General features: G+C 41.1%; 1 protein-coding gene across 1 annotated transcript in view; it reads right to left on the bottom strand.

Moving 5' to 3' along the window:
• Window positions 1-13,421, bottom strand: part of DTNBP1 (dystrobrevin binding protein 1) — a 75,184-nt gene that overhangs the window by 3,321 nt on the left and 58,442 nt on the right. The window contains exons 8-9 of the mRNA XM_082316618.1: window positions 5,079-5,234; window positions 3,017-3,160 (exon numbers count right to left, since the gene is read on the bottom strand). Coding sequence (XP_082172744.1) covers window positions 3,017-3,160; window positions 5,079-5,234 — 300 coding nt within the window. The remainder of the gene's footprint in view (window positions 1-3,016; window positions 3,161-5,078; window positions 5,235-13,421) is intronic.

Genomic DNA, 13,421 nt, shown 5'->3' with positions numbered 1-13,421 from the left:
TCAAGATGCAAAACAAATTCTTGCCCACAGCATGAAAGAATTCCTCTGGTAAAGCTGTATCGTAGCTCAAGTGCGCAGGAATGGGATTTTAAGACTATGCTGCCTCCATATCCTAGGCAAAAAGACGACTTCTAAGCAAGTTCAGTGTAATGGTGTTTGCTTGCAGTTTGAGTTCAGATTTCAAAATTATCTTAGATCCTCTTCTCTGGACACCTCCTGGCAGTAAATAAGAAGGAAAAATAGGGAAACATCTAAACGCTCTTTCTATGCAATTTGCCAAATAAAGCCCTTTTTTCCTTCCCTCCTGTACCTAACAAGGGTTTCTCAATAGTCAGGGCACCCAGCTTCAGCACTGAGCAACCTTAGTGAGAAAATGCTCTTAAAAATCCTGTGAGATTTTATATAAAAAGGTTTCAAGAGGGTCGGATGGAAATGAGCTGATGACTACGCACTACCTCTGCTAAGGCTGTTTGCAGAGCAGTTCACGCTACATCATTGCCCCCTGACTGGTCCCCACAGCCTCCCCAAGCATCCGAGTTAAACTGTAACGCGAAAACAGTCGTAACAGCGTCTGGAGGCAACAGAAGCTTCTTGTACTCAACACTCTTGCTCAGGCACCTTTCTTGTCCTAAGCAGCTGCACTCTTAAACTCTGGACCCAAACCTGGACGGCGAGTAGCCCGGTATGTGACACTGCCTTAGCTTCTCTGGGACGCAGGAACTCCGGGGGGGAACGCGCCCTCAGCAGGTCTCCGGTTTAAACACAAGTTGACAAACATCTGGTACCACATTCACAACTCTGACAGCCGACCGACCGGCCCGGACTGGAAGCACCCCGCCGCTCCAGCCGGCCAGGTCAGTCCGGGATGCCTGGCAGCTCTACCGAGTTGCTTCCACGGGTAGGACGTGACTTTGTACTGAACACAAGCGATGCTAGGAAGACGTTTTTAAAGACAGCTGTCTTTACCTTGCGCGCACCAGCATGCATTAGATTAATTTACACAACACACGCAGAGGAGTTTTCTGGAGTGGCAGGGGTGAGTAAATTTTTCAGTTCAACTTACTATCACGAAATGTTGCAAAACCAATGCTTATAGGCTGGCAACGTTTACAGCAAGACAAATTTGAAAACATTTTAATGTCTTAAGCTTATTTTCATTTTTACCAGTTAGTTACTAAAATAACTTACCTGTATTCTGCGGCGTTCAGTAAAATTGTGAAACAAAGTAATCTTGCCCTGACCAACCCAGTTCTCCACTGACAGCAAAACCAAAGAGTTATCTTTAAGCCATCTCATTTTTCTGAGAATGAAGACTATCGTGTATTTGACTTGATACTAGGGTGTAAGGTCCTTAAAGCAAGCACAAAAATCCCTTTAATTCAGAGGGAAATGAATCCTTTGGAACCACAGCAGTAAGACTTACAAGACTGTTACACTGTTGTAGTAGTAGTAGTAGTAACCGTAGAGGAGTAAGTCTTGCTGCAAGCCTACCCAACCTCTGCATTAAGGTTACAGTGGTGAGAGTGCTAGAACATTACAGCATTGGTACATTATATTGCAGTGTATGTGCATATATATAATAAATATATATATATACACTATCTATATGTACACACTGTAATACTTACATTACAGCACAAAATAAATTATATCCTTTTTTTCAAAGGCTAATAAGTTTGACATGTATTTAGGAAAACACAACCACGCCTAGTAGCTTCTACACTTCCCTAGATAATCCAGTTACACTGTTTGTTGTTAAGACGTGAAGCTTCTTGGTCCAACATCTGCCACAGACCCAGCACAGGCCAAACAGTCCCAGATTCTGCAACTACTCGCATGCTCAGACAATGATCAACTTTAATACTGGCCTGAATTGGATGCCTATCCAAACCCATCCATCTGAATTCAGTTTTTGCAATAAAACACAAAAACCTTAAGTAGTCAAGTGTGCCTCGACTACTTACTGTGAGCTCTTTGTGTTCACAGCAGGTAATCATCACCTTTACATCGGGAGGAAGAAAATTACCCCAGGATATTATTAACATTTTTCTTTACATATCCCAAAATAAAAGATAGAAGTTAAAGTACACTTTCTTCACTCTAAGTAGTTTTACAAAAATATTTCAACCTCTATTTTCAAAAGAAATCTAAGTACATTTAAAGGAGCTTCATCATCTCCCCCAGGAAAACTTATTTTGGCTCTTTTGGGAAAAGTCGTTTTAGTACTAAAATAAGTTTCTAATTAAGAAAGCACACTTCCCTTGTGGATAAAGTATCCAGGATTACTAATTACCTGCTTTAAGCAGATCCCTTATCACGCTGCAACTTGCCAAAACGTACATCTGGTTTTGTTCATCGGAACACGTAAACAAAATTGTGGATTAATTTAATCCAATTTAACTAACATTACTAGCAGTAAGAAGGCTACGTGAAAGAGCTGCAGTATCAGAATCACTGTTCAGAAGCTTCCAGAACGTTGAGATAGATATATATATCTCTCTCTCATATATATATATATATATATGATATATATATGAACTGCTGGGTTGAACCATATCTCTAAATAGCTCTCACTGAAGATCTTGCGCTATACAACTGGTCCAAATTTACTTCAAAATGCCAAAATTCTGGACAAATTCTAAGAGAGCAGTCTTAAAAATAAAAACTTAATTACCACAAACTTCCTGCTGATGTTTGTTAAAATGGCCGCTATTAGCTTTATATCAAGAAAAATGCACCTTAACAGCAGTATTTAACACATCACCTATCCACACCGTGACAAATACAACATGGAGCTTTAGTAACTACATGAAAAAAGAGACGGTCCAGAAATATCGAGTAGTTTCGCAGCAAGCTCTCTTGTACTGCAACTGAATGTTAATGCTTTGAAAACCACTAACGAAAAATATTCAGTCTACGTAAAGCTTTATGAGATACCATCATCCATTACAAATTAGAGCAATTCTGGTGATTTATCACTTCGTCTCTAAGCACGCTGTCATTACTAGTATCATACCCAGCATGGGAGAAAGCATATTATTGTCTTCGCCTCCTGAGTTTAGAAAGACATCGAGTGCTTCTTGGTCAGACATGTCCATTAGGTCCATCTGTTCCAGCATGTCCACGTTCACCTCCATGGAAGACATACTTCCAATCGGTTCTGTAGTAAAAACAGTGCAATGAGCAAACCGACAGTCAGCTACGTGATGTTATTACCTATAAAGGCTTCAATAGCTGCTATAATTGCGTGCATTAGTAACAATTAAACTAGATATGGAAGGAGCGCACCCACGGGAGCTGCTCAGCAGCAATCTCAGCCCAAATCCAAGAGTAGTCTGTGCAATCTTTGTTGTGAAAGTAATGTCCATTACTGTTTTTGTAAACCAAAACATTTTTAGCAACAATATTTATAGCAAGAGCATTGCCAGAAATGTGCTAGGATGGGGCTCAGGGGCAAAGGTTGAAACTTTCCATTTTGTAAGACTCCTTTCCAATTCTCTCAACTAGAAATCTTTAGAGAAAAACAAAGACATTTAAACACAATCACTGAATGTCAGTACACAAAGGGACATGAAAATTCAGAAATAAGGACTAATGTTGACAGAGAGCAGCCCTTCTTCTTCCTCATTCAATCAATCAGTCTAAGAAATGAGAGTAGTATGTAAAACCTAGGCTGATACCCAGTATCTTCTCTCAGCACGGGGATTTCACATTATTACTTATGGAAGCAACCTACTTATTATTGTCAGTATTATACCGACAATTCGCAAGAGAATTAAATACGTGGATGAGCATTTTCTTCCTTGAACAACAAAGCACACAAACAGAACAAGTAAGTTCAAGGGTACTCAGATTTAAACTCCAGTTGCTGCATGCATAGCATCAAATATTATAATGGACAGTTTAATGGTTTATCTAAATCTAATAATCAACACTATTAAAAGCTTTCATATGTGAACTGAGACGAAATCCTATCATTTGACGGTTGGTTTTCTCCCCAAAGATACTATAACTGCAGGATCAAATCTTTCATAGAAGTAGTTTCTTTGATATACACAGGTTCTGCATTATACTGCAAAGCTGAAGCTCAGAAAGTTAGGTATTCTGACCTTCTGACAGCCATGTACCCAGTACTAACTAGCCAGTCACAATGCCCACTTTTAGCCTAAGTGGAAAGTAGGAGACCCAAACTCAATTACTTTCTCGACCAAGGAAATTTAAAACTTACATATCCCACTTCTCAGAAGGCTGTCCTAGCAACCATTCTAGAGTATCTTGCAGATGAGTGTTTATAGCAGTCATGCAGAGAAATGGAAATCTTGGATTGTATTCCCTGCTCCGGCATTACAAACGACAGCAGCACCCATCTTGGAGCAGGGACAGAATCTCTACATTTTTTTCCTTCCACACGAGTGACGTAATCTCCTGCTTGCTTGCTTTCTGGTCCTGCAGTCCCTAAGTTTTGGCCCAACAGATGGATACCTCCCACACAGAAGCGTCTGTAGTCTGTGGCATTCTTCTGCTTTAACTCGTCAGGAGATGCCAGACTTGAGTCATCTCATAATAAGGAGAGAGCTTAATCTGATCTCCCATGTCCTAATCACGTACTTGGTACCTTACCTAGACAAGGGAAATAGCTACCACCTGGGAACCCTTTTGAAATACAACACTCTGCTTTCGTCTGCACTTCTAAAATTTTTCTGAGGCACCTGCTGCCAGGTGTCAGTCCCAGGCTTTGGAACTCCAGTGGACAGAAGCGGCCACCTCTATCCATCTGTTTACAGATACGGATGCACTCTTCCGCTGCGGAGAAAAGTGCTGTTCCGGATGTACTTCAGTGCTTTGCATTTCCTCGGACGACAAGCAGAGAGCCTGAATGATTTTCTAAGTTGTCTAGTTCCCCTGGAACCCAAAGTTTGTTTAAAGAGCTTATCTGAAGTCTCAGTTCCACTGAGGAAGAATTTAGACACTGCAACGCGCCAGCTGTAAGCATTAAAACTGTTGCTGACTCCAACCCCTCAACAACGTTCTCCAAGTTGTAAGTTTGTGGATTACACAGAAGGTATTTTAAAACTTGCCTCGCCTCTCTGCTATCTGCAAGTATCCTGTAGAAAGGTATTGCTCCATGTCCTGCTGGAAGGCTTCTTCAAAGAACTTCTGGCGTTCCTTTAGCTTCATCTGCTGGGTGTGCTCCATATCCAAAACCTTCTGTGCACGTTCAGCATCTCGCTCAGCTGAGCGTAAAACAAACAAACAAATAAAATGTTGCATGTATATCCCCCCGACTCTCAGAATTTAAAAGCTACTGAACCAGTTCAATACTGACAGACTGCTAACACAGGCTGTTATAAAAGGCTTCTGCGCTTTGCAACTATATTTTAAAACAGAGAATAAGAATACTATATTAGGCAGCATAACCTTCACATTAAAGTGGTGTCATAACTATTTATCTTGAGGCAAGATGCAGATTTCTTGAACTGTATAAACGGCAACACCTTAAAGCACTATCCATCCGTAACAGGGATTTCAGAATTCTACCAAAAAAAAAAAGCTATCAGATAACGATGCTTCTGCTGTCATATATACCTAATACATACAAAAGGATTACTTTTCATTTGAATGTTGCAGCACATTTCCACCACAATACAAGTGGAAAGATATATATGTATGTATGCTTATATGTACATACATATAAATACACATACGTGCATACGTGTGCATGTGCACATATGTGTGGGATTCTGGTTTTGTCAGCCTCCAGACAGCCTGAAAAAATCCTTTGACGAATATCCTACATGGAGCGCAGGTACGCATCCACAGAAGCTGTGAAGGCAGCCCGAGTCGGCAGGAGGTAGGTGAACAGCACCGTTTTCAATGACACCACCACACAGTCATTGACGTCGATATGCAGGGTCCCCTCTGTATACAGCAGCAAAGAATGTGCCAGAAGACGATGATGATACTGACACCAAAAAAAAAAAGCAGAGCCAACTGCCATGAATTACTAGTATGACATCAAGCAGAAAGGGCCAGCTTGTATAGCTTGTACAGGCATACGGCGACACCCAAATTTGCTTATACGCATCTATGCTGGGTCCCTAGAACTTTTTCCTTCCTCCTACAGCGACAGAAGTATCAGACAGAATATCATCAGATCTCCTTCCCTCCTGTTTTCTCTACAGGAGTCAGTGACTGGCCAGAGGCTGTACAAAGAAAAGAATCGTGCTGTTTAGTGAAGAACATCATCTTCTGGAATAAAAAGATGTGGTAGCTATTAAAGTACTAACTCTAGCCAGACCACTATTAGAATATGCCTTAGAAAAAAAACACTTTTTAGGAGGAATATATAAACTGGAACCCTTCCTCTCAGAGTTCTCAGTTCATTTTTCTAAACCAGTCTCACAAGCTCTCTGCTTACAATAAAAAAAAAAAAAGAAAAAAAAAGAATTTGCTCGCTGAGCTGCTGATGGAAAGGACGGGGGCGGCGAGAAGAGCTGCTGGTCTGGGCTGTTCCACCCATTAGGGAAGCTCCAAAGAATACTGCTGGGTAAAAGATGTCCACGCTTTCACACACCAGAGAGACACAGCTAGAAGATGGCATCCATACGGATAAACGGTGAAAGAGCGTAAGGTTTTCTGGGACAAGCATCATGTCAGTCTTCCAGGGAAAATGTTATGTTAATGATATTTTACAAGAAGGAAATTCATTAAAAGCATTTACCATCATGGAGATTATTATCCGAATGCAGAACATGTTTTATTAAACCAGGCAAAAACAGCAGAGAGCAGTAATTCACTGATGCCTGCATCAAGGTCACAGATCATATACAGAAGCAACTGAGCCATGATAGTTGCCAAAAGGAGCCATAAAACTGGACTGACACACCAAATATCCATTAAAACATCAGTAAATAAGCTGAAATCTTTTTCTTGAAGCAGTGTATAATAAGGAAAGCATTTTCCTTTAAGTCAACACGTCTTTATTATCAATTACACTGCGGTGTACGATGACTCTATGTTCCTTGGAGCAACTCCTTTACTACAGTCCTGAATGATGAGCAGTTATTAATAACATTGTGTATGATGCAGAAACGCTATTCAATTGTAATAATAAAAGCCAGCGGCTCTCACTGACAACGGAAATTTTCTGTCTTTCTCAGAATATATTCTGACAGTTTTGCACTCTATATTTGTACCTCGGGATATTTTTAACCCCAGAACAGAGACAGTATCCAAACAACATATGAGACCGATGCAACTTTTTTCTCAGTACTGCACTCTCTGTTCTTTTCATTTTGCCTAAAATGTCCTGTTAACTATTGAAATTGTCACTGGCCAAAGCTAAATGGTAACAGCTGCCTGCTGTGCCGACATATTCTAAAGAAACTCAAAATACTCTGGCTGAAGAGTTGTCATAGGCTTGTTCTCCAAAGTCAGCTCCGGAGAGTTAACATCAAGAACCTTGCTGTGTGATTTCACGCTCTGCCAGGTAGAATAAAAGTTGCTTGGCTGAGCAAAACCAAACTGCTACGTGTGGGGTTTCTGTTCGTTGTCAGAAATGCTAAGGATGGCTAGATGAAGCCAAGGGTCAAACGTGAAACTACAGAAAAACGGGTATGTTGTTTCTTTTACAAAGCTACTCAGAATTATGTTTTCCATAATCCAAGTGCAGCTTCACATGTTTAGAAAACACTGAATAGAGCCAGCACCAAAGGAGTTCTAAAAGACAAAGTATCATCCATATGCCTTCGTATGCTGTTCATGTCCACATACAGATTCTTACAGACATCACTGACACCTGACACGCTTAAAATATTATTGCGTTTCTCCTTTCACCATAAAATTGTACCTTTGAATTAGTAACTGCGCCTATTTCTTAGTCACACTGCTGCGCACGGAAAAAAAAAAAAAAAAACAAACCACAGACTAGAGAGAAAATGCTAATTCTCAATTAGGTGCAGACTTACAGACCTTGCCATGATAACCCAAATACAAGGCAACTTCAATTTTACACCAGCTATGACTTTCAAGAGAGCAGAACTAAAAGGAGGCAAAATATTTCTTAAGAATTGGAAACTCGAGTGCTGACGTACCGCCTTTCTGCACCGTCCCCAGCAACAGCCCCACGGCCGACCCTCAGCTCACCTCCCTCGCAGCCACAGTACAGCTTACAGCCCGCCTCTTCCGAAGCCCAAACAAGGAGGCCCCGCTCGTCCTCAAGACTTCCACTCGCTACAAAACCTCCCCTTCTCCAGCACCGCTGAACAACGCGCTCTCCCTAGCCTTGTGCTCAACTCTGCGGGCGCTGAAGCCTGGAAGCCGGTTCTGCCTCGGCACCAGTCACCCCAGCCCGCAGCAGCCTCTGGGTAGGTGCAGCCCTACCGAGATGCTCCGCTGCCCTCCCCTGCTCTAGCCAGGTGAGGGTTTATCAGCCAGTTTCAGGGGACGACTCTACTTCTCCAAATGCCTCAGCATGAGGAAAAGCCATAGTCGTCATCTGCTTCTGCCCCTGGGGACCCTGCCTGTATCAGCTAATGGGACCTGGAAAGCTGTACCAGCTAATTCCAGTCATTAAAAGGACCGCCCTGTGCTCTTAAAGGTCAACGGAAAAAAAACCAAAACAACCAACAAACAACCAAAAACCATCAGTGCCTGGAGTGTAGTCCTTAATGCATTGATTTTCCCCATAGGTGTTCCCCTCCTCACCCTTTTTTCTGGGGAAAAAATTCACCGTATAGGTGTGCAAGTAGGCCAAAGACTTAAAAAACAAGAAATTACAATGGCTTATAACCACATACCTCAAGTATAAAGGACACCATTTTCTGATGATTCATATGACTGACCGACACCTCCTAGAAGTTAAAATTTCTGCCGCAGTAGCTAAAATTTCTATCCAACCAACAAGCTAAGCGACCATTTTATACTTAATCTAAAACATTTCCCAGTTACACACAGCATATTTCCTGAATAAGGATGGTTACAAAAATACTAATTAGAAGAATGACTACAAAAACCCAGCAACTGAAAACACCGGTTGTTGAGATTGCTAACACATCCCTTAGACCTAACATGGAAGATGTCAAGTTGTCCAAAATGATGGCTTTCTGGTGCTTTCATACTGTTATAAAATCAATTTACTTTCCTTCAATTAATTTATTGGGTTACATTATAGTTCTCAAGTGAACTACAATCCATAAATGTATCTGCTTTAAACAGGGAAAGACACAGAGTAATTAAAAAAGCAGAGCTTAGACTAAACGCCCTTTTTCACCCCCCTCTATAGTTTATCTGTTTTCTGTAGACTCATTCAACCGGACCATAAAATGTATGCAAGTATTCTTCCCAGGGATTTTTGCTTTCACTAAAGACGTCAAAGTTTCAAGCACCCCTTCACTGAACTCACTCCAGGTTTTGATGTTCTTCCTGGACGGGGGACCCAAAACTGGACACAGTACCTAGACATGGTCTAAGAAGTGCTGAGTAGGGAAGGATCATCCTTTCCCCTGATCTCCTGGCCGTGTTCCCCTGCATACAGCCCACGATGCTGTGGCCTCCCCTGCTGCCAGGTGTGCTGCTGGCTCCTGCCCAGCTCGCTGCCCGCTGCACCCCCGGAGCTGCTCCCCGGCCAGTCGGTCCCCAGTTGGTCTTGCTGCAGGGGCTCCTCCTGCCTGGCTGCAGGGCTTTGCATTCGTACCTGTTAAATCTTATCGTTTTCCCGGCAGCCCACTCCTCCAGCCTCTCTAGGTCCCTCTGGATGGCAGCCCTGCCCTCACCGTGCCAACTGATCCCCCCAATTTGCTGTCATCTGCAAACTTGGTGAGAGTATCTTGCCCTCCATCACCTCCTCTGGGAAAGACCAGCGTGCTGCTTGTCACCGGCCCCCAGGCAGAGTACGACCCCTTAACCGTCGCCCTCTAAGCCAGCCAGTCATTTGTCCATCTTGTTGCCCATCCATCCAGACTGCAACATCATAATTTGGCTACAAGAGTATTGTGTGAGGCTATCCAAACCTATTAGTAAGCTGGCTATTCACTAAACAACTGAAAGCCTTCGAAAATCAGAATAGTAAAAATATAAAAACAGACAACGGAAGACAGCCAGCCAGCCAAATAACTTTTGAAGTGCATTATAACTTGGTAGCTTTTACTTGCAACTGCCTCATTACATAGCCTTTTAAGTAAAAATATCAAAGCAAGAAAAGACGCTGGGGAGCGCTTCAAAGAATGCAGTTTTTCTCAAAAATGTTTAAATTATTCTTGACAGAATTTAGAGTACACTTTGATAATATGAGGGAGGAAATCCAGAGCACTCTTGCACTATACGTTGCTGAGAAGTGGGGAAAGACTGTTGGCAAAACTTGAAAAAAAATTCTAATATATGTGAATTAGGTACACAGTCCTTCTTCCAAGTAGGAGTTAAAAACAAACAAACAAAACAAACCAAACAACAACAACAACAACAACAAAACCAACCCACAAAACAAAACAAATGAAAACTACAAGATCTAATTGTTTTCAAACTCTGATTTAACAGTCTCTTTACAAAGTATATATATTTTTTTAATAAAAGTATATTCAAATAATTACAACCAAAGAAATTAAGTCCTGATTCACTAGAACGTGAAGTCAGGATTTCACTGGACTTCAGTGACAGAAAGATCATCTCTGTTGGAAAAAAATACACATCGTTCCAAATGAGCTTTATTGTCTGACGACTCTCAAAAGCCTGCATTTTCAGGGAGAGATATTTTACTAAAATTAAGATTATCAAAATTATTTTTATTAAAATATTTCTTCATTAAAAAAAATCAGTCATTAAAAATGACTGTATGTATTCCTTGATAATTTCTACCTAGTGTTTTTATAGATTGCATCAGAATATGAAAACTCCAGTTAGTCCAGAAATAACCTAAGTCAAGAGGAAAAGCAGAGGTTTTACCAGTGCAGAGAAAATATTTTTTAAGTTGCCCAATAAGCAGTTTCAACAAGCCAGCTTACCTTGGAAATTCCCTCTAAACAAACAAATTGCTTACTTGAGATCCTTGAAAAACACAGAATAAACCTAAATAAATATCAGAATAAACCACCAAAAATAACAGCCTGCGTATGCCAAGATTCCAGTTACTAAAGCAGCACCTGGAGGAAAAAGCAGCTTCCGACCAACGCGACAGGAAAAACGGCTTGGGAAAAGGTTTCCACGCAGCTCCAAACTTTATCCGGCCACCAGGAAATCATCCTAATTAAGAGATACTAAACATATGCTCCACCAAACAGCAAACGCATGGATGGGGTTCTAAAAATGTAAATAATTCTAGGATTAAAAAAATTAACCACACAAACTTTATAATCATATGCCTCACAGTGTGTGAAAAGAATATTAGAGCTTGACAGAATTAGGATCTTCTGGGTCAGCTAAACAAAAGGTTATTGCGTTTACATTTATTTTACTTTCACACTTCTCTCCAGCTCTCTCCTGCTTTTTAAAGCCTCCTGAAGCACGCGACCTTTCTAAGGCAGGCCAGTGGCTCGCTGCTGCAGCTGAGAACCGACCCCAGCTATGGGCAGGCTGCACCCATTTAACAGAGGTTTGGGTTTGGTTTGGGTTTTAGACGGTGAATACAGCACACGTTGTAATTAACATAGGGGTTCAGACAAGCCTAAAGCATTCAAAGTTTTACCTAAAAGCATAACTCTTGCCGTGCACAACTGTACTTTCTTTGCAATAAAACAAACAGAACATCCTACATAGCAGCCATATGGCACATGATGGTCTTTCGATCGCTTTCACCTTTCTCTATTCTCTGCAAGCTTAAAAATACACCAGGCTGAGGACTCCGCTGCAAGGTGGCCCACGGCAGTATGATGGACCACTGTTTTAGAACTACATCTCCTGTGGTTCAGAAACAGTAAGAATGCTTTTGGCCATTTTATTTCTCATAAAAAACATCCTGAAACCTGAGTGTATTTGCCTACTACTTGAATTTTTTAAATTAAGAGCAGACAAACTTTCATGCCTGCAAATGTGGTAACCATGAACAATTTTAGAATTGTTTTAATTGGTTTTAACTGTAGTCAAAATCATCATGCATATACTGTTCTACAGCACATTAGGGGCTTTTCCCACACTTGCTTCAGTATTTTCCTACCTTCAGATGTGCAAATGCATGTCTTGCAAAGTATGGTAATGTTACAGCAAAAGCTTTAGGGGGGGAATTCTCTCCTCCAGGCCCAGACTTGACTACTTCTGGGTTAACAAACCTACAGTCCACCATTTTCCAGTTTCCCGGTTCAATTTCATTTATGGTCTGCAGAGCACTAAGTGACAATATCTGTCTTTCTAGAAGACAGGATTTAGCAACGTGACTTCAGTAGGATGCGAGTACCACAAACCCTCCTCAGCTTGCACCGGGACAGGCTCTGTCTGGAATGGGGTCTTCTAACTCCCCCAATCCTCCTTTAGCTGGATTTCTATCCAACTGAAAGAGAAGAAAAGGTGACAAGGGAAGGATAACATTAAGCTGAACCTCCCTAGCATAGAAAGTAAGTCCCAAATAAACAAACCGGCAAGCATCGGAGCTCACGTGCTTCTTTCCTGCTTCCCTATAAATCCACCATTTATGGTATTCTAAGAACAATAATTCTGTTACTAAGCTGTGAAGTATTTATTTTCCCTATAAATAAACCTGACAATGTCACGTGTATCTTCAGTACATATACATTTATTTGTGAAGACAATCTGGCTTTAAAATCTAGCCACACGCTATAGAAAAATCCCACTATTACAGAAATTATACTTGCAAACAGTTCAAATGACTCAGCACTAGTCTACTGTCATGAAAAGTTGTATTTAATGCATACACTCTCCAATTACTGTTCTTTCTGTCTCACCTCAAAATACTCATTTTCAAATGGAAAAACTAATCAATAGCAAATCTAAACCCAAAGCACTTGAAATAGAAACCACGGCATTGCAGTATTCTAATTCAGGTTTGCGAACGCTCATGAAGCTGTCCCAAATAAGATTAATAACATCCCATCACCCGAGTACAAATTGATCTATCGAACAATTTAATTACTGTTTTCCATTCCGAAAAGATAACCACCTTGGCTTTGGAACTGGAAGGCTCTCAAAGGCAGGCAAATAGCTTCTGCTACTACAAGAACAGTGCTAATCCTAACCTTTGCACAACTCTGTGACACTTGCCTTCTAGATCAAATTATGTGCATGCGTAGATACATAAATAAGTTATGAGATACTGTTTTGCTGTCACGACACATTGTGCACATGTTGAAAATACGGGTTCCACAACATGGCAAACCAGTCAGCAGGTACCGACTTCTACTTGTCCTTAAGAATAACACTAAGCCCCAAACTCTTGCTTTGGTGAAACCATTCTTCACCCAAACTATAACCGTCTTCAG

This window comes from Platalea leucorodia (genome assembly GCF_965183815.1).
Source record: "Platalea leucorodia genome assembly, chromosome: 1".
NCBI lineage: Eukaryota > Metazoa > Chordata > Aves > Pelecaniformes > Threskiornithidae > Platalea > Platalea leucorodia.
This window is presented reverse-complemented; position numbering and strand designations above follow the sequence as displayed.